Source organism: Malus sylvestris, chromosome 11 (genome assembly GCF_916048215.2).
Source record: "Malus sylvestris chromosome 11, drMalSylv7.2, whole genome shotgun sequence".
Taxonomy (NCBI): Eukaryota; Viridiplantae; Streptophyta; class Magnoliopsida; order Rosales; family Rosaceae; genus Malus; species Malus sylvestris.
The window spans coordinates 38,754,148-38,776,115 of record NC_062270.1 but is presented as its reverse complement, the minus strand read 5'-3'; the positions used below and the strand labels follow the sequence as shown (position 1 = coordinate 38,776,115).

Below are 21,968 nucleotides of genomic sequence, written 5' to 3'. Positions count from 1 at the left end.
AACAAGAAGTCCGAAGTTACTTGGGGCGCAAGTAATTAGCCTATTTCTTAGTCTTACTTCTGTTATATCATGATTGCTACAAAACGCTTGAGTATAGAATTAGTCTGATATGGATAGAAGAAATTCCAGTGATTGAGGCCAAAAGCTCCTAATCTTTTGGTTGGCGTAGGGGCTACAGTTTCAATTTCCATGGTGACCTACTCTGCCATTTCACGACAATAGACTTGCACCTTGTATTGAAGACGAACTATTTAGATTAAATTTTGTAAAATATATTATATGATTGTTGATTAACGTGCTTATTTTATTTGACGACACATTATATAATTTGAAAATTTAGTCTAAAAGTTGATCTACCTAGCATTATTCTTTAAGCAATATTATCTTCTTTTTCTTGAGAAAATTTAAGCAATATTATCTAAAAAATAAATTTGAGTAAACTGACCTAAAAAGATAAGATAATTGATAAGGGGTTCGTCTTATTAAAAAAGTTTCTAAATTAATTTAAAGAAATAATTTTTACACATTTTTTTCTTTTTTGTACACGTTTAGTTATTTTGTCCATCAACATACCCTTGAAATGTTTTTGGCGAGACAACAAATGTCTTCAAGAGTTAATGCAGAGTAGATATAACTCGACAATCTTATTGATGTAATTTTTTTGGCATATTTGTCGATTTGTTCCCTGAACTTGCATACAACTGTCAATTTTTCTTCTGAACATTAATTTTAGCCGATTACCCCACTGAACTTTTATAATTAGCCAATTTCCTCTTGAACTTTAATTTTAGCCAATTACCCCTTAAACTTTTATAAATAGCCAATCTCCCTCTGGACGCTAGATTTTAAAATTTTTCATTCATTTGATCACGTTGACAACACATGACAACCATATAAGGGCAAAAAGAATAGAAAATTGGATGAAAATTTTTAAAATCTAAATGCTGGTGGAGTGGGGGCCATGGAAATTGGCTATTTATAAAATTTTAAGGAGGTAATTCACTAAAGTTAAATTTAGGGGGGAAATTGGCTAATTATAAAAGTTCAGGGGGGGTAATAAGCTAAAATTAAAGTTTAGGGGGAATTGACTATTTATAAAATTTTAGGGGGTAATTGGCTAAAGTTAAAGTTTATGGGGGAAATTGGCTAATTATAAAAGTTCAGAGGGTAATCGGCTAAAATTAAAGTTCACGGGGGAATTTGGCAGCTTTATACAAGTTTGGGGGAGGGGGCAAACCGACAAATACCTCTTTTTTTTGGCAATACACTTATATACACGTTTGTTGACTTGACAAACAAGAAACGCAAACAAGGCCATTAATAGCATATTCACCCCACCTGTTAGTTGTGGCTGGGTAAAGACAATGAAATTGTCTTTACTATTCACTCTAAACAATAATTGCCCTTGTGCATGTCCACCTGTTTGAGAAGAGGAACGACAAGGGCAATTAGCAAGGTGTTTTACTAGTTTACTTGTTTGTGACATTAACATTAACTCTTCCAATTGCTATTGCCAACTTAAAAGAGCATTCTTGGCCAAGAAATTTCTGAAGAATTGATTGAGAAATCAGATAGGAGATCAATGGATGAATAATAACATATTTATTTTTATAGAGAAAGATAATTAATTGTATTGGTAATGAAGTTGTCATGCACGCTTTCAAAACATGAAAACGCATCAAATGATATTTTAATATGTTGTACAACAAAATCTTATGAATTATATAAAGGTATTTTGTTTAGTACATTTTTTAGGATTTTAATTTGTGACTTTGTTGTTTAAGAATTCTTCCATCCATACAAATTTCTGACTTCGTCCCTGCTTACAAATAATTTTTTCTCCGTTTATACTGTCAACAACAACAACAACAACAATAAAACCTTTTCTTCGTTATATTGTCGTTTAAAATAAAAAATGTTAAGTTGGATATTGATGGTAAATATGTTCATAAAAGGAGATAAAAATAGAATTCACAAACATTATATAAAAATAAAAGAAAAACTGCCAATAATCCTTTTATATACCGACAAACGAAAGAAGAAACGGCTTAGGCTCGGGAAAGGATCCCTTCCGCATACTGGTCGACTAAACTTTGCAAATCGGGAAAGGATCCCTTCCGCATGCTGGTCGACTAAACTTTGCAAATCGGGAAAGGATCCCTTCCGCATGCTGGTCGACTAAACTTTGCAAATCGGGAAAGGATCCCTTCCACATCCATTATGTGGGGATCATAAGAATCATCACATCTCAACTGTTCATTGTGGATCGTGCGGTCAGTTTTTATCATATACTATTTATGTTTAATTTAAAATAATAAAATCAAATAATTGCTGACCCAACGATACACGATGAACGGTTGAAATGTGGAAATCCGTACAATCTCCACATAATGGATCCGGAGGTAATCCTTTTCCACGTCGCCACCATCGTCGGCGTTTTGTGTTGCTGTTGCTTTCACTAACACTCATTCTAAAACCCAAACCCCATATTATTTCTTCAGCTAACTTCATGTAGTCACCAACGCCATATTATTTCTTCAGCTTTTTACTCTTGCTGCTGTCTCACAGCCTCTCTATCTCTCAAAAACCCAAACCCCATTTTAACGTCCTCTGGGTCTAAAAAATCTAATCACCACCACCGCTACAGTCTTTGCGCCGCCGCCGGTAGGATGGCCCTATCAGGTGAATCATGCCCCTCAATTATTTTTTTTGTATTTTTGGATTATTTTTGTTTATTTCATTATCTGTTTCATTTGTGTGTTTAACTCATTCATTGATTGTTGGGACAGAAGGTTTGAGTGAGGAGAAAACAAGGGGATCCAAGGTGTGGCGACTACAGCCGCAGCAGACCGGCACGGTTGATGGAGACAAGAACGGTGATCGAACCACCTTCTCTGGTATTTGTACAACAAAAATAAAAACGAGTTGCTACTTGGACAGGAATTTTAATTTATAATGTATGTTTTTGGAAACCAGCAGGTGGCCGGTCGTCGGAGTTGAGGACCGCTGAACAACTGAGAGTAGGCGTGGGGGTGAGAGAGCAGAGCAAAAAGTGAGTTTTCACAATTTGAGGTTTTGATTTTAATTACTTCAGTTTTTTTTATATTTTTATTCTTGACTCTAGCGCAATAGTTTTGTACATGTTATGTGGCGAAACCTCTACTTTCGTTACCAGCTAATAATTAATTGGGCACAAATATTTCTAGCACACAATTTGTGATGAATTTGAAATTATGTTTCAAATAAAATCTTAAAAAGAAAGAAAAACTAACGAAAAGTCCAAAAAAACTTATCTTTTAACGAAAAACTATTTTTAAAGGTATAGTGAATAGTGCCAGTTAAAAGTAAAAAATGTGGTTTTTCGTTAAACGTGAACAGTACCGAGAGTGTTTTGTTAAAACTCCCTAAAAAGAATTCATCCACCATGAAACTCTTTATGTGACCCTTTTTTTGAAATGGGTCACTTATTTTACCAAAAAGTGATGAATTTTTGGGCATCACAAATAATTCCGTCACCTAATTCATGTTTTGCTTGCATTGGTTATCTGTTACCTAAGAGCTCTCTTTGAATTGCTCTGTTTTATGTTAAAAGCAGTACTACAAGAATTTATATCTGTTGCTAACACATTTGCTGCAGGCTAGAACCTACTCGTAGACAATTAGACGCTGAAAAGAAGAAACAAATTAAGGGACCTCGCGTGGAATCACTGAACAAGAGGTTCCCGATGACTCACTACAAGATAACCATACTAGAGCAAATGATGTAAGATATCGAAAGCGTAGGATATTTCGACTTGGCTTTATAGTTCAGAAGCAAAGAAAATTACTGACATGATTTTATAAAGTTCCTGTTTTATCATAATCTTTTAGTTCTCTATCACAGTCTAATGCATCATTGTAGGTTGCATTACTATTACTATCGTGATATCTATCCAGATATTTGGATTTCATGCATAGAGTTACTAGGCCCGTGGATTCTTTCCTATCCATCACTGGTCTTGCAGGGTGTATACTTCATGTATCTTGGATTGACATTGAATGACAATGTAAGTTCGAGATTCTTGATACGGCTTACGCTGTTTTCCTTTATACTCGTTCTGGACAAACCTCATTTATTTCCCTCATTTTCTGCTTCTAAGAGTGCTGGTGTAAGAAAAGCTTCTGTCCACGCATTGAAAAATCTTTATGAGGTTGATGATATTGCTCCAAATCTTGGTCGATTCACTAGAAGATTTTCAAGTCAAAAGATTGGTCTTGCTGGCGACTTTGACATTTCCGTAGCCATATCTGCAATTGGCCTGGTTAAACAGCTACTACGGTGACTCCTGTTTTTGGAACTCATTCAAAATTTATGGTTCCCTGCTTACTATTTTTGCAAAAGCTCGTTGAATAAGTTTTCTCCATGCTGCAGACACCAGCTTCTACCACCAAAGATCAGGCATGTTATAGGAGCATTAGAGTATGAACACTTGATTGCTCAGGTGTTCAATAGCTCCCAATCTGGTGCAAAAGGTTTCACTCTTTTCCGAACTCTATTGCACTTTGTAGATTTTTATGATTGTTTGTACTCTATCGACAGTTTTGCACATAAGCTTTCTTTTATGTTTTTTTTCCTCCATAATTAGTAATTTAGTAGCACAAAACGTCACCCATAAATCTCTTTTTCCTACTTTGTGGTGCAGGTTTTTCGTCTCATGATCATGGAACCATTAATATTGCTTACCGTTGGGAAAATTTTATTTGTGTTGGAGTTGATTCAAAGCTGACCGATGCCTTGACTGGACATGTGACTGATCGTACTTGCAACAAGTTCTATCGATTAAGTTGGAACATTTATATTACAATGGCTGGATATAGGATGGATTGGGAGGAAATGTGGAAATGGATGACATCAGTGGTAATTGAAAACTCCAAATTTTTATTTATTTTCCTTAGAAATAATATATATATATATATATACACACACATTGATTTCAATTGAATGGTGATAGTTTCTAACAATACCTGAGGAGTCGCGCACGGTGAAGTTAGCGGCTAATCTAGCCTATCATTTTGTTAGTCCCTACGTCACAGTTTCCAGCCTTGTTTTGGGATGGGACTTTACAAGTCCACATCCGCAAATGTTTCGAGTGATCTCACGTACATCACTTACGAGTGATAGTGCTATGGCTGTTGGGTCAGGAGAAGAACAGTAAGTTTCAAGAATTTTCCTCTGCTAGTGAACTATGATCTCTATTTTGTGATATTGCTTTTGTATATTTATAGATGAAAGATATTACTATTTTTGCAAATACAACATACTAATTATTTTGTTGGTTAATATGTAGTATAAATCTGCGGTATCTGACAGACTATAATTATGGGGAATTAGCACATGCCTTCCGCAATACAATGTCGCTACTCAACCAAGCCTGCCTTTTAGATCCTTTTTGTGGTGGAGTTGTTATAGGTAAAAATCATAATTTAAAATTGTTAATTATTATTACAAAAAAAAAAGAATAAAACTGTTACTTTTTCTTTTTTAAGTAATTTTTTTTACTTTTATTTAATTCACTTTGTAATTGTAGGACGGGTACTGCAGAGAAATCAACCACCATCCTGCCAGTATCTTAGCTTCTTCCCTTAGATCATGACGAATGAAGTTGGGTTCTGAATGCACCTGAATGTTTTGTCTGATTGCAACTATATCATATATCCACCTAGCAGTTTCTTCTGACGATTCTGCTCAAGATTGCAAGTCAGCATCTAAGAACAAGAGAAATAGGCAGTCTTAATGGTTTAACCAGTTGCTGGATTGGCTTAGCATGTATTTTGTAAAATATGAAACCTGTTAGTGTGGAAACCAATAGGCAGCAGCTTTAAACATTGAAGCTTAATTTAGGTTACTTGTTAATATTTAGTACTTGGTTACCTGTATCTGTATGATGTATGTTTCCTTGCTTGAATGTTGAATCGTATCTTTCGTGGTCTTTAATGAAGAATTTAGTTCATCTATATTCTCTGATCTGGTATGTCTCCTTGCTGAGAACTGGTATCGGGAACTATTTTTTTGAAACTTATAACGGAAAAAGGTTGGATGACAAGATACTGTTCATTGAAATCACCTTAACATATAATTTGAGTAGGGAAATTAAGTTCGGAAAAACAAAGTAAAGAAATAATATAATTTCCATTGAGATCATGTACTTGTGTTTATGGTAAATCAGTGAAATCACATATAGAAGTCAATGGCATCAAAATTTACATCTGCGATACTTAATTTTGAACCCAAACAGAACAATCTGCAAAAACCATTCTGCTAATGATCTCCATCATCAAGCAAGACAGAGAAGCCGAAAAGATCACTTCTTAGTGTCTGAGAAACTTTGTTTTCAGCAGCAGCATCACCACCACCATCTTCGCCATTTGTCTCGTCTGCTGTCGGTTGTGGAGGAGACGAAAAGTCTAGGCACAACCCTTGTACAAATTTTTCAAATCAAGCAGAGGGTCTTGAGGGAGGTGAGCTAGCAGTTCCTCCAACTGAAGCCTCACCAGATCATCTTCTTCTGGCCTCAACCCTTTATTCAGCTAGTCTCGGAGCCTTCGATTCGCCTCCTCCAGCAGAGCACACTGCTCTTGCATAAAGCATAAATCCGATCTTATCGACTTGAGTTCCCGGGCAAACGAAGTTGCTTTTGTTGTCATTGGAATTGAAAGCTGTAGAGAGATAACACAGTTTGGAATCAACTCAAAACTCATCAAAGATTTGACACTGAACAAAAGAGAGAAACCTACATTTTTGCTTTCTTCAGCTCTCTTTCTGGGATTCATCTCCTTGTACCTCTGAGCAATGAATGTTTTCGAATTTCGTCACATGGTAATCTTCTGCATTCAGCTGTTCTTCCTATTCCTTCCCTTTACTATTCGTCTCCGAGTTGCTCGGGTGGCTATGGAATATCTCAATGTGGGTGGCTTAGCAAATTTCAAATTTCAAACATTACAATTTAGTGTTCTTCTATAATATGAACACCCAAAAATACCATCATCGTGGCACATTGAGCGGTGTACTACACCGTCTGATCGGTCTCATACACCACATGGGTCATTTGTAAACGTTCACACTTAATACATGTTCGTACCCTAGAAAAATCGCTAATTTAAGCTCTCTCAATTCAAATCTGAGATACATATTTTTTACAGTGACCAAATTTGTAAAAAGCTCAAATCTTTAGCTGCAGTCGGGATCAAACTTTACCTGAAGAGCATTATCAAAAGTGTTGGAGAGCTGAGACAAAGTGTGAGCTATGGAATTGAACCCTCTCATCAAAAGCAACGAGTCCTCCTTCCTCGCTCTTGCACGTTTTGCTTCTCCGCCATTCTTTTCCAACAAAAATAAAATAAATAAATAAATAATAAGTAAAAACCAACAAATTCACAACCACAGCAGAAAACTCAATGAATAATAACCAAAAATTTACAGTTGACAAGCAGGTTCCTTTAACTTCAAATCTACCTGGTAATCCCAAATAAAATTGATGTAACTATGAAGCCCAGTATAATAATAAATAAATATTTTGATACGTCCATTAAAAAAAGATTTAATATTTGTATTCAATTGAACACATCGGCCATCAAATAAAATTTTGAAATAATATAATTTGATTTTTTTTTTCCGGGCTCTTGAACGTTTAAAGCCGCTCAGAATATCACAAGCTTCCTTTTCCTTGCTTCCCAAGGTATTCGGGGTACTAATCCAATGGATGGTAGACCACACTAATTCCATAATTCCAGCTTTTTGGAGACCCACGTGTTCCTTAATGTTGATGCACTCACTCACAGGATCCAGGAAGAAGGTGTTGGAGTATGTGGCCAAGTGGCCAACTTTTGACTATAAAAAATTATAAAGAAAAAGGTAGACAAAATAATTATGTCTCTTCCTTATTTTGGGGAAAAGAAAAGGGATATTTGTCTAAAGTTTTCTTGGTCCATGGGAAGTCACGGGGTGACTTGAATGAAGGCTATGTTATGATGAGGGAGCTGCTGCCCTTTTGTTTTTTTAAGAGAACAGAAAAATTGGTGAGCCGAAGAGAAGAGAGGGAGAGAAAGAAGGTACTGCTGCAGTTCCATTTTGAGAGAAGGAGTTGTTGTTCCTTTCATTTGATAGTTCTCACTCCATCAAAGTGTTATTGTTGTAATAGCTATGAGCTTTGTATAGAGAAGAAATTAATCACTATATTTCTTTCTCTATTTGTTTCTTTAGAGTGTGAGAGTTATTGGGTGTATTGGGTTATTTGGGTTGTGAGATTGCCAACACTTTGTAAACTCCCATTTGGTTGATAGTGGATTATTGGGTGAGCTCCTACTGCTCCGAGGATGTACTCCAGTTACACTGACTGTTGAGGAACCTCGTTAAAATCTTGGTGTCTTTAATATTTTGTTCTTGCATTTCATTTGATATATTTCCTGTGGGTTAACAAAGAGTTGGTTCTAAAGGGTTTGGTGCTATCTTAGCACAACATAAGGGAGGGTCGGGAAGAGAGAGAAAATATTTCTACTTGTAAATTCTGTCTTTTTTAATAATAATATTATGAGACGCCAAAGAAGTTGAAGAGACAGTGCCCGTGGACGAGAAATTTTTTATTATGATCGAAATATAGTTGGTACATTATATGTTTTTATATAAGTGATAAAAAAATTGAATATTTAAACTATTAAATTTTTAACACATATATTTTAATATTTATATAATAATACGTGATATATCATCTCATATTTTGTTCACGCAACAAAATCTTTTCTGTTGTACTCGCTCCTACATCATTTCTGATAAGGTGTTGGGTCACTGAAAACGGTTACATTGGCCCCACAGGGAATAAATAGCCAATACTTGACCAAACAAAAAAATAAACTGCCGATACCTGCCCCGTCCTAGGGAGGAGGAATCTCTACCTTCCTATTCTCATCTCCTCCTATTACACATTACTTTTTATCTTATTATAAAAAAATCAATATAAAATGTTGACGTAATTTAACCGTGACCGTTTAAATAAGATTGCATGAAAGAGTAAAGAGATTAGGAGGGTAGATAATCCTTCCTGTCCCAATTTTAATTTCCAAGAAACCCCACTCCTGCTCTGCTCTACCCCTCTCTCTCTAGAAACCCCACTCCCCATTTTCATTAATGTCTGTGAATGTGAGAAATACCGCCGTCCCAATTTTAATTTCCAAGAAATCTAATAACCGTCGCCGCCTTCGCCGTCGTCACAGTCCTTACTTCGGAATGCTTCCATCAGGTAAAAATGCCACTCAAAAAAGGTTTTTTAAATTTTCAGAATTTTTTTATTTTTTTGCTCATTTCGTTATCTGTTTCATCAGAGAAACCAAAGGGACCCTGTTCACTTCAGCTGCAGATAGACGGTGACAAGACCACCATCACCATGGTAGACCAAGACGAGCACCACCATTAATTATAGTTGCTCAAATGATCAATAATGGATTCGTGATCTAATTAAATATGTTTATATTTAATTATAATTGTAACATATTTAATTATAATTGTTATCTCAGAGTATCAATTATACTTATCCTAAAATAAAAAAAGAGTACCAATTATACTTACCCAGTAACATGCCAAATAATTTACTTAAATCTAGCTTGATTATTACAATAAAATTTAATTGTTGCTTGACACATTACATGATAGGTACAAAATTTGGACATGAAGATTAGTTTACAATGTGAATTTTTGGTTTATGTATGTATTGTGTTCTGAACTCCTCTGAATTGTTAGAAATCGCTGATGATTACCAAAGCTCAAAAAAGAAAGAATTTAATAACTTCAGGGATAAACCTTATTTATTCCACCCCTTGATTGCTCAGGACTTCAAAAGCTCCCAATCTGTTTCAAAAGGTTTCACTCGTTCCGAAGTGTATTGCACTTTGTGGATTTTTAGGATTGTTTGTACTATATGGACAATTTTGCACATAAGCTTTCTTTTATGATTTTTCCCTCCATAATTAGGAGCACCAAAAGTTCTTCACCCTTAAATCTCTCCTTTCCTGGTTGTGGTGGAGGTTTTTCAATGGAACTATTAATATTGCTTATCGGTGGGAAGATTTTATTTGTGTTGGAGTTGATTCAAAGCTGACCAAACACGGAGAAGTGACTAGCCTTGATTACAAGAAGTTCTATGAATTAAGTACAAACATATATATGACAATGGCTGGATCTAAAGAGATATGGGAGTTTACGTACAAATCCATAGCATCAGAGGTAACTGAAAACTCCAAATTTCTATTTGTTTTACTTAAAAATAATTGTGTGTGTGTATAAATATATATATATATATATATATATATATATATAAAATTTTCAATTGAATGGTGACAGTTTTAAAAAAAAATCTAAGAAGCATCATACGGTGGAGGCAGCAGCTCTTCTAGACCATATGATCCTTATGATAGCAACTGATGCAGAACCTGATCTAGCCTGCAAGGTGGGCTGCCTTGTTTTGGGATGGGACTTTACAAGTTCACATCCCCAAATGTTTCGAGTGGTCGCTGGTAATTCACTTACGACGAGGGCTATGGCTCTGGATCAGGAGAAGAATAGTAAGTTTCAAGAATTTTGCCCTGCTAGTAAACTATGAACTTTTGTTTTGTGGTATTTCTTTTGTATGTATAGATATAAGATATTACTAATTTTGCAAATATAACATATAAACTAGATAAACATATTATTATTTCTGCAAACATAATATACTAATTATTTTGTTGGTTAATATGCAGCATAAACCTGCAGGATCAGACAGAATCTTACCATGAGAAATTAGCAGATGCCTCACGTAACACAATGTCCTTACTCAACCGAGTCTGCCTTTCAGTTTCTTATTGTGGTGGAACTGTTAGAGGTAAAATAATACTTTAAAATTTGTTAATTATTATTACCAAAAAATACAAATGAATTTTGACAATTTTCTTTTGTAATTAAAAATTGTGACTTATATTTAATTTACTTTGTAATTGTAGCGTGGATCCTGCAAAGAGATCATCCACCATCCTGCAAGTATAGTAGTTCATTCAATTAGTTCATTGCGAATGAAGTTGGGTTCTGATGAAGCAGTCTTAATGGTTTAATCAGTTGCTGGATTGGCTTTAGCAAGTATGTTGTAAAAACATGAAACCTCTTAGTTTGGAATGTTGAATTTCTTGAGAACTGGTATCAGAATTTGTTTTTGAAACTTGTATCGGATAAGTTCAGAAAAATAAAGTAAAGCAATAATACAATTTCCATAGAGATGGTGTAATTATGTTTCTGGTAAATCAGTGAAATCACTGAATAAAAGTCAATGGCATCAAAATTTACAACTGAAATGCTTAATTTCAAACCCGAATAGAACAATCTGCAAAACCATTCTGCTTCTGCTAATGATCTCCATCATTAAGCACATCTCCTAATGAATGGAAAGTAATGAAATAGGAAACAGAACATATCCTAATGAAATCGGATGCTACAAACGAGAAAGTAACGTTTGTTACCTTTCAGAAACACATATGGAAGAGCTTTTCTTTGTTTGGCAATATGTATATCCTCCCTAAGCATGACACCACCAGCGTCGACCGGCCAAAAATGTATCATATCAGAACAAAGGCATATTTAGGCTGCATAAAATCATATTAAAACAACACAGCACAAGGAAGAGATGTTTAGTTCAACCAAAGAAGGAAGACTGATGAACCAATTACCAGGTCTATAGGACAATTCCACACATTCAAGCAGCAAATCCACAATTCCCATGGTACATGTAGAATCACTGCAATTAGGATTGAAATTTTGACAGCCATTGAAAGAGCTTTGATCTGCACAGAGGGAACATAAATCATAATGTGAAAATAGTTTTAAAACGATATCAAGAAAAGCATGGGTCACGCCATGATTTGAAAATAATACATGTTAAAAAAGTCAACATAGCCTGTGTATTCATCATTGGCTAGCTTATGTTGCTGATAGATAATAAAACTATATGCTTATCCAACATTAGAGGGTATATGTGCTGTATGCATGGTTAGTTGAGCAGTCGTACTCTGTATATTTAGGAATTAACCATTGTCGCTGCAGTGCACGCATATAATATATTACCATACCAGATGATGTTTACGAACATAGTTTGCTGTGCTCCTGTTGTCATTGACCAAGAGAAGAATAAGAATCTGGAAAGATAACCTCAACTTAGCACAAACAAAATCCAAATTACGGGTTCCAAAACTAATTGAAGGTTATGATGGTGGAAAATGTTGCTATCCAACTACGTCTTACAAATAGGGAAGGCAATACATGTAATGTATCTACCTGCATAACAATCTATGAAGCTGAATGCTATGCAGCAGAACCAGGCCCAACTTATATCGAGAGAAGACTGTCAAAGACCCAATCGCAACCATCTGAAAAAGCAACTGAAGAGAATCATCCTCAATCAAACTTTCATAGTATGCACAGCACTCCCCTGTACCCACATAATTATAGGTTAGAAACAAAAAGAAAGTTATAAACATACCATGAACCGATAACATAACAAATACAACAGCACAATAACGTACGAGCCAAGACTAGGTTCAGTATGAAAAAATTGTCACTCACTACTACCGGCTGTTTTTGTGGTATTACTTTTGTATTTATAGATATAAGATAAAAAAATAAAATAAAAAGAAGAAATTACTATTTTTGTAAATATAACATGCTAATTAGATAGAAGATATTACTATATTTTGCAAATATAACATACTAATTATTTTGTTGATTAATATGCAGCATCGACTTGTAGTACGTGACAGACAATTGTATTGTGGAAGTCATAATGTTTCTACTCGCCCAAGCTTGCCGTTTAGATCATTCTTGTGGAAGTCATAATATTTAGCTCTTGGTTACCCGTATCCGTACACCGTATGTTACCTTGTTTGAATGTCGAATCATAAATTCAGATAGGGAAGAATTTAAGTTCATCTATATTCTATTTATTTATGCATTTAAAATTATTATTCTTTAATTTAAACCTAAAATAAAAAGAATACTTGTAGAAGGAGTAAACGGGTGTGCATAACTTGTTTATGTACAAAAATTTACTCTCGAAAATACTATTGTGGAACAAAAAATAATCCAAAAAATCGTGTAGGTGTTACGTAGATTTCTTTAGCGGAAAAAAAAAAGTAAAAAAGAAGGCCCAACCCGAACTGGACCGTGAAGCCCAACGCTATAAATAAAAGGGAACCGGAACCTCCGCCACCAACTCACGGAATCGATTCCGATTATCAAATCCCTAAAATTCCTTATGGAGCGTGATCGATCTGCAATCTCAGAGAGAGAGATAAAGAATATGGCGTCGGCGTCATCGTCATCGTCGGCTTCGGCGTCAGCTTCAGGGTCAAAGTTAAGGGCAGACGCGAAACCCTACATACGGGGGTCGAACATCGGGTTTTCGTCGGAGGTACCTCTACCTGCGACTCTGTGCGCTTTCCCGGTTTGTGACGGTTCGAGGATGCCAGTACCGGTGTTCAAACCTTTTCCGGATTCTCCTATAGAAGAAGTAGCTCCTGGAGGATATACGCCAGGGCTTCTCCCCCCAGGTGATTGATTCGGACCCAAACTCTCTCTATTTTTTATTTATTTAATTTTTTTTACACTAATATTGTTGCTAAACAAATAAACTTTGAGTACCATTTTGATTTGACATTCAAATGATGATTTAGTATTCAAAACCGTATATCGACATGAATCGAACCGGAATCGGTATTAAATCGATTTTAGTAATAAATTTAAGCCAAACCGAACCGTTGATATTTTCTGGTTTCGGTTTGAAGATTAAACCGCACCAAATTGCATCGTGCCCACCTCTAATTGGATTCCAGCATCTACTACTTAGGTGACCGTTCGATACTCATTACCTAATATTTGTTTAAACGGTTATTCATAACCGTAACCATCAATTTTAAATGGACGGATACTCCTATCCGTGTATATTTTTCCCAGACCTATTCATTATTCACGTCCCATGCCTTGTTGTACCGTGAATTCTTACTAGGGCTTCTTGTTTGGTTTTTCAAGGTTTAGTATGCAAACTTATTTCTCAGTTTTGAATCCTTCTTAGACGAAAATCATTATGCAATCGAAAACATTCGGTTTATATTGATTCTAAAACTGTCACAACAGATGAAAACTCAGCGCGGGCTTTTGTAAAGAATTTCGTTTCGGTCCAATTGTCCAAGGTATCTGAGGAAGTTGATGAAAGTTTAGTTGAGTATGTCAATGCATTGGACCCTTCTAAAGTTGCTGCTCAAGTGGAGGCTGTGCTATTTGAACGGTGGGGTTTCTTTGATCTGTCGAAACCAGTGAGTAGAAACTATTCGGTGGTTTTAAGTCGCCTGAGCAACGATGGTATCAAAGATTTCCGCAGACACATTCTTCTTGGAGAGATCTCGCCGCAGACATTGTTCAACATGTCCTTAGATGAACTGTGGCAGAAGTACCTGCCCCCAAACAGAATGGGCCCTATGGTTTGGGAGTTTTGACAGCAGCAGGAGGATCAGTGCAAGGATGTTATATATGTGTGTAAATATGTATATGTGTGTGTGTGCGTGTGTGCGTGTGTGAAATTTGGCAAGACTGACTTGTTTTAGCAGAACTTAAGATTTAGATGTTGTTAGTGGTTTTCTCTATTCATTTGAACCTAGTCTATATCTTGTTTTATGTGGCAAACTGATATTTTCTCTCAAGATATTAGTCCATGACACCTCGCCTGAGAATTCGTTGCAACAGCATACCTCCGTGCACTAGGTTGGTTTGTAATCTTTATGCGTATCTCAAGCATAAGTTATATGCTGAACTGCCATCATTAGAGGAAAGGATCACCCGGCTTGAAATATGGATCCAGAAAGAAAATGGGTTATGTTTTGGAGAAAATCTAGTATACAACAGTCTCTACTATTAATCGCACTGATATTGTTTCATAGTATGGTTGGCAGGAACATCGCGTGCCAAGGCGTTTGTGCGCAGTCCCCTTCTTCAAAAGTTGACAGAGACTGGAATTCATCCGGACAATGTCCACACATCAGATTGACTTAATCATACTAGTTTCTTCATCAAGAACACCAAATTCTACTTCATGCCCTAACATACTCTCAACTTCCCACTTCACATGGCCGTCTCTAAGATTTCGGGGGCCTTTGGGTACTCAAGTCCTCTCACACTTTCAAGCTGGGTTCGTTTACTTATTCCAGCGAAGTTTTCTGAATGCATGGATAAACAACCGCATCCGTAATAATGTCACCTTTTACTTAACCTCTATATAAACTCAGGATCCAACATTTGCGTTCCAGACCAATTGATTGCATGTCACCAGCACTTCAAATTTGCCAAACTATCACTTGAACGGGTGGTGACCTTTCTATCGCTTTACAAACATTTATTTGACGGGTGATAACACTAACATCTATTTGACAGGTGATAACACACACAAACACCTATTTGACGGGTAATAACACTAAAACTATGTCGTTGAAAAAAGTTTCTCCGGTTCTGTACTAGGCTTTTGGCATCTTAGCCTCTTTCATCTCTTTGTAGAGATGGAGGGCTCCCTGCGCATCATTTTGACCAAGATTGTACTCTGTACCATTTAGTCCATGCTCATCCATTGCATTTTGTATGTCCCCAACTAATTTAGCCGGATCTCGAGCCTGGACCAAAATTATTCCGGCCACAGTTGAAAAGCAAGTTCCTTTAACTGTAAATGTACCTGGTAATCCCAAAAAATCTTGTAAACTCAACTCGGCCAAAGAAGAAAACCCAAAAGAACACAGAAACCGGCCCCGCATTTGAACAAGCTCGAAGCTGAGGATTCCGAGAACATATAGAACCGAAGTTGTCCAATGATGGCTCAATTTCTTCACAGAAAAGAATCTCAACCACAAAAACATTTACGACTCAATGCCCAACTTCCCTAAAATAACGAGCTTTTGTAACTTGAGGAGCAAGTAACCTAAGACATTGAAGTGGCCAACTTCGTTGAGGCGTTTAACCAAGCAGCTTGTGATCGAACTGGACTGAGGTTGAAAGGAGAAAAGCGTTTTACTGGACGTGCAGGGATAAGTTCAAGTTGATTTGGCGTTAGCATGTCGGCGGAGATGACAAGAGACCGGCAGAAAAAGAAGAAATTTTGGATATCTAGTTTAATAAAAGGGAAGTGCTTCCGCAACCCCCATTTGTTCCGGTTACGTTTATGTTTATTTATGTCTTTTTAATTAATTTTCTAATTTAAACCATAAAAAAAATTAAAAAATTAAAAAATCGCCCAAAGAGTAATCGAGTGTGCAGAACTTGTTTCTGAAGAGAAATATACTCTCAAAAATATTTTTACTATAATTGCATTATTTTCATTTTTGGCATGCTAAAACCTACTCAAACCGTTGAAGTAAAATTTAAATTTTAAGTTATAAACATACTCCAACTTGCTCCAACCCATAGGCCAAATATGAGTTTTAACCCAAAATTCATTTTTAGGGCAAGGCTGACCCACAATATATGTATATTTTTTTAGTTTTATATTTATAAATTTATTGAATTCAACAGCTAAGATCTAATATTAAAAAAGAAGATCTAACGGTCCAAATTTAATTCTAACGGCTAAAATAATTATAAAAAAAAAATTATTTCATAAGTTTCATATTCTTTCATAGTGTTCCACAAGTTTTATGGTGTGGATTTAGTAATTTTTCAATACTTATTGGAATCTAAATATTTTTAGATTAAAATGTTCATAACATTAAATTAGGATAGTCTACATTTTTTATTTATAAAAAAGTTAATTTAATAATTTTTTTTCTTAAATTCATTATTTAATAATCTTGAGCTAAAATTTAACCCATAAGGATTAGAGCAAAAAAACTGCTTCTAAGGACCTGTTTGTTTCAATTTGAATCCAATTTTTAAGTGTTAAACCTAAAATTCTTGTTTGGTACGACTACAAATTTAAATAGCATCCAACATGTTTATTAAGCACTTCTCATGAACTATCGCACCTTGTAAACTCCACTACTTGGCCAAGGAAGAAAACCCCAAAAACACAGAAACCGGCCCGGATGTGAACAACCTCGAAGCTAACTCGCATACCGTATTTGATCCTAAAGGTGGTGAATAGCTGACATTGAGGTGCCAAACTTTTCCATCGATCTAAGATTTTGAGAAATATAAACCTGTTAACCCAAGAGTAACTTTTATCCATTAACCGATGACCCCCTTTACTTGACATTGTCGAATCACTAAGGTCAACTTTCATCCCAGCTTGACGGGTGGGTCTAGTAATCAAACTCCATTCTCTCATATTTAATAATGTCAAATTTTCGAAATGGAGCTCATTAAATTTTCGCATTCTTCTTCTTGGACAACATTGCACCTACAAAACAATTAACACCTTACGTCAAGGCCAAGAGCCTCACGCGCCCACGATGAATGGGGGGGGCTTTGGCCGAAGAACCTCCAATGCCAAAGTTAGAATTTAGAGATAAAAGTATTTGGAGAGTTTTGCAAGAGTGTGGAACTCTCTTTTTTAGAAAAAAATAGGGTCATATATATAGGGTATGGAGGTGGCCGGCCTTTAGAGGTTTTTTGTGTGAAAATGGGTGATTTAATTGGTGATTAATGGATTAATTAGGAATTAATCCATGAATTAGCCAATTAATCTCCATTTATATGGAATAATTTGTAGGTTATGAAGTAATTACCTAAGATGAGGATGGATGAGATTATTTGGAATTGGTTACCTTTTTTGGACACTCTTGGCTTGATTAAAGAATGAATGTCCACTGCTCGCGCGTAGGACAACTGATGTGTCTCAAGGGTAACTCTGTCATTTTTATCAAAAATCCACGTGTCGCCTTATGATTATTTTTGGCTCCACAATTAATACGACAAAAAATGTAAATTTTCTCTATATGTATCATATATCTTGATGTACAAGTATGAATGTAAATAATATAACCTTAGTGACAATGAACAGAAGAAGGGGGTTTTTTTTGGGGGGGGGGGGGGGGGGTACTGTTGTAGTCGATTGTATGATGTATGTTATTGCTCTTCTTCATAATTTAGTTTTAAAAGAGGATGAAGAAACCACCAAATTATAATCTTGAAATTATAAATTTGGCTTGACTATATTTTAGACTCTTCGGATTTCGGGTGAATTTTCAAATAGGAGGCGAAGTTTTTTTTTTTTTTTTTTTGCATTGCACTTTAAGGTATTGAAATTATATAAATTTGTGTCTTTGATAAGATTAATTGTATGATGTTTCATTAAATTGATGACGTGGTGAGCTTGAGATTTTTATATTGCTAATGTGTAATCCACATTTATACCACATTAACAAAAGAGCTTGTGAGCTTAATGGATGATTAAACGTTCAAATAGACAAAATATGTAACAATTTACATATTTTAAAATCTCATAATTCAAAGCGCGAAAATTAAAATCTCATGAAGCATTTTGAAAATCAGCTCAAACATAAAAAGTAAAAAATGTAATTAGCTCATAAAATTCATTCCCGAAAATCCAATGGCAGTAGTCGACCCGAGTATCAATCAAATCCCCGAACCCTAAGGTACAGTTTGATGCGTGTGATGAGACGGAACGCGCTCGTCTCTCATTTGGTGCGTCAAAGACAGTGGGATGCGCCATCCCATGGAACAAAATTTGGTTAAATTTCTGATCCACCTCTCTCCCTTGAACGACTCGTTCCACCCCGTGAAACACAAAATTATAAATTTTAAGACAAAAACGCCCCTTATCTTTTTCAATATTTACACCATCCAAATCATAAAACAACCCCTAATCCATCTTCTCTGCCGCTGCCTTTCTTTTCCCTAGCCTTCCTCCTCATTCTCATTCTCTCCTCATCCTCTCCCGTAGCCGCCAACTGCACCCAGCCAGCAGGCAGCAGCACGGAGCCACTTCTGTCACGCTGCAGATTGACCCATGTATATGCGATGCTGAAATTAGGGTTGTGTGTGGGTGTCTCTGCAGTTAAAGCCCTAGAGCTTTTTTGATTTTCCTCCCGAATTCGTTTTCTCTGAGTTTTTAGGGTTTATGCGATGTTGCAAAAGGTCAGAAATTGGGTAATTAGTGAGGAATTGGAGGAGTAGGTATGTGTTGCTATTTGGTTCTAGGTTTAAAGTGAGTTTATTGGGCTTTTTCTGTGAGAGAAATTGATGGAAGGGAGAAGGAGAATCTCGGCGAGTCCTCGGCCTTGCAACTGTAGGAGGGTGGTGGCGAACTGCGACCTTGCTGCAGTAGCAGGTAGTATACAAATAAAAATAAAAAAACCAGAAAAGGCAAAACCATCGCAAAATCGTTTAAAAATTCGCCAGTTTAGGCCAATTTTAAACGTTGAGTCAAAGCTGTAGAATATGAAAACCCTTTAGTTGTAGCTACCTCTGGAAACTTGTAGAAAAAAAATTCAAGCATACAAAGCGTACAAGTAAAAAAGGAAAACCATAATACGGATTTGCCATTTGACAATACTCAAGAAAAATGAATGTTTCCTGCCTCCTTTTTAGAGTGCATGGTACATAGAGGGGAAAAAAAAGGTCCCAAATAGCCATGAAGAAAGAATAATTAAGGGTTAGCACATATGTGTTCAAATATGAACAAGTTCAATAAAAAAAAATAATGTTCTGTTTCGTCCCACCCATAAACAATGTACTAAATAACAGACGGAATAAGGGTAAGTTAGTCATTTAATTTTTTAGTGTCGTTCTGTCCAACACTTATCAAACGTAGAATGGAACAACTGTCCCGTTCCGTCTTGCGCGTACTAAACATAATACAGAACCTCTGTTCCGTCTTGTCTCTTCTCGTTATGTCCCGTCTGCGTACCAAACAGTACCTAAAAATCCCATTCGAACGCGATCCACGATGGATCTGCAGTCTCAGAGAGAGAGAGAGATAGAGAGAGAGAGAGAGAGAGAGAGAGAGAGAGAGAGAATGGCGTCATCGTCAGGGTCAAGGTTAAGGGCAGACCCGAAATCCTACGTGCTGAGGTCGAACATCGGGTTTTCGTGCACTTTCCCGGTTTGTGAGGTACAAGGATCCCAACGCCGGTGTTCTAACTTTTTCCGGATCCTCCTATATAGAAGAAGTAGCTCCTGGAGGATATACGCCATTGATTCTCCCCGCAGGTTTGATTCGGACCCGATCTCTCTTTTTTTATTTTTTTTTTTAACTTTAATGTTAGAATTTGTTTTCTGTTTATCTATAATTAATTTTTCATGCAAGCTCAATTGTTCATAATTTCACGAGCTAATAATACTAATGATATATCCATATGCCATGTTCACCGTGAATCCTTGGTGACCAAGACACCTTATAGAGCTTTTCGTTTGGTCTTTCAAGGTTCAATATGCAACTTATATCTCAGTTTTGAATCCTTATTAAACGAAAATCATTACACAATTGAAAAAAGATTTGTAGAATTTCCACTATACTGATCCTAAAACTGTCGCAACAGATGAGAACTCAGCACGGGATTTTGTAAGGAATTTCATTTCGGTCGATTTGTCCAAAGTATCTAAGGAAGTTGATTAAAGTTTAGTTGATTATGTCAATGCATTTGACCCTTCTGAAGTTGCTGCTCAAGTGGAGGCTGTGCTGTTTGAACGATGGGGTTTCTTTGATTTGTCGAAACCAGCGAGTACAAAGTATTCTGTGTTTTTAAGTCGCCTGGGCCACGATGATATCAAAGATTTCCGCAGAAACATTCTTCTTGGAGAGATCACGCCAGAAGAGTTGGCCAACATGTCCATAGTCAAAATGTGGCAGAAGTATATGTCTAGTTTGGGGTCGGGTACTCTGCCACATGTGTGTCACTGTGTGTGCGTGTGTGTGGGTGCGTGTGTGCGCGTGTGTGTGTGAAGTTTGGCAAGTAAGATTTGTTTTAGCAAAAGCTGAACTTGAGATTTAGATGTTGTTGGTGCTTTACTCTATCCATCTGGACCTAGTTTATATCTAGTTTTTTTGTGGCAAATGATATTTCTATCACCTTTACTTATCCTCTCTATGACATTGAAGAGAAACCAATTGATTTGTGAATCCAAGGTCTATTCGACTGGTGACAACACTAAAACTATATCATATCGTTGCAATATAGTTTCTCCGGTTTTGTCCTAGGCAGATATAACAGTCAAAGAAATTTTGTATAGCGAATATCCTAAAGGTCAGGTTAAGGGTAAATAGATGATAGAAGAAAACTGCTTCTCAGTTGTATATTTGAAACCAACAATGGCTAATGGCTTGGCTTACAAATTTAAATAGCATCCAACATTTTTATCAAGTTGACAAAAAAAAAAATTTATTAAGCATTTCTGCTGAACTATTGCATAACTGTTATCAGGAGCCACAATTAATTTGTTGAACCCCAATATTTCTACCCTTCCTTGATTTCCTGGAGGAGCTTTGCCATGAAATTTGGTTCACCGTCCCCTTCACATTCGTTACCGACCTCTCTTAACTCCGGATGACCGGCTTTTTGTATCTTAGCCTCTTTCATCTCTTTGTAGAGATGGAGGGCTCCCTACGTATCATTTTGACCAAGATTTTACTATGTACCTGTTTGGACCCAAAATGTTATTTTGGGCCGAGCTTAGAAATGTTTTCAGCCCAGTAGCATTGATCTTATTTTGTTATGGGCCGTCTGATATGGGTCGGCCGAGTCTTACTACGAGAATGGTTGGTTTGGAAAACGATGAGGTAGTCGAGACCTAGTGCAACAAGGAGTTTCAAGGCTAAGGATGCTGAGATTTAGGAAATGAATCTAGTTTGTTTGAGAGCCTGGTTCAAAGTCCTATTGGGGCTAGGATTGGCCAAAAAACTAATCAAATTAGGATGAGGAGTGTGGATGCAAATTTCTTCCTCCTTGTTCTTGGACAAAATTGCACATACAAAACAAATAATACC

General features: G+C 36.3%; 2 protein-coding genes and 2 pseudogenes across 2 annotated transcripts; 3 read left to right on the top strand and 1 right to left on the bottom strand.

The window, feature by feature from the left end:
• Nucleotides 1–2,494: 2,494 nt before the first annotated feature.
• LOC126590993 (uncharacterized) lies at nucleotides 2,495–5,994 on the top strand. The gene is made up of 11 exons (XM_050256522.1): nucleotides 2,495–2,682; nucleotides 2,790–2,897; nucleotides 2,977–3,052; nucleotides 3,638–3,763; nucleotides 3,902–4,046; nucleotides 4,140–4,318; nucleotides 4,412–4,512; nucleotides 4,683–4,897; nucleotides 4,992–5,191; nucleotides 5,328–5,449; nucleotides 5,568–5,994. The coding sequence occupies exons 1-11, from the start codon at nucleotides 2,670–2,672 to the stop codon at nucleotides 5,624–5,626; spliced, it is 1,344 nt and encodes a 447-aa protein (XP_050112479.1). The 5' UTR covers nucleotides 2,495–2,669; the 3' UTR covers nucleotides 5,627–5,994.
• A 156-nt stretch (nucleotides 5,995–6,150) lies between these two features.
• Nucleotides 6,151–7,078, bottom strand: LOC126590485 (uncharacterized; annotated as a pseudogene).
• A 6,169-nt stretch (nucleotides 7,079–13,247) lies between these two features.
• LOC126590996 (uncharacterized) lies at nucleotides 13,248–14,745 on the top strand. Its single transcript, XM_050256527.1, has 2 exons — nucleotides 13,248–13,599; nucleotides 14,183–14,745. Exons 1-2 carry the CDS (start codon nucleotides 13,305–13,307, stop codon nucleotides 14,539–14,541), a joined length of 654 nt encoding a protein of 217 aa, XP_050112484.1. The 5' UTR covers nucleotides 13,248–13,304; the 3' UTR covers nucleotides 14,542–14,745.
• A 5,255-nt stretch (nucleotides 14,746–20,000) lies between these two features.
• On the top strand, nucleotides 20,001–21,452 carry LOC126590483 (uncharacterized; annotated as a pseudogene).
• The last annotated feature ends 516 nt before the right edge of the window (nucleotides 21,453–21,968 follow it).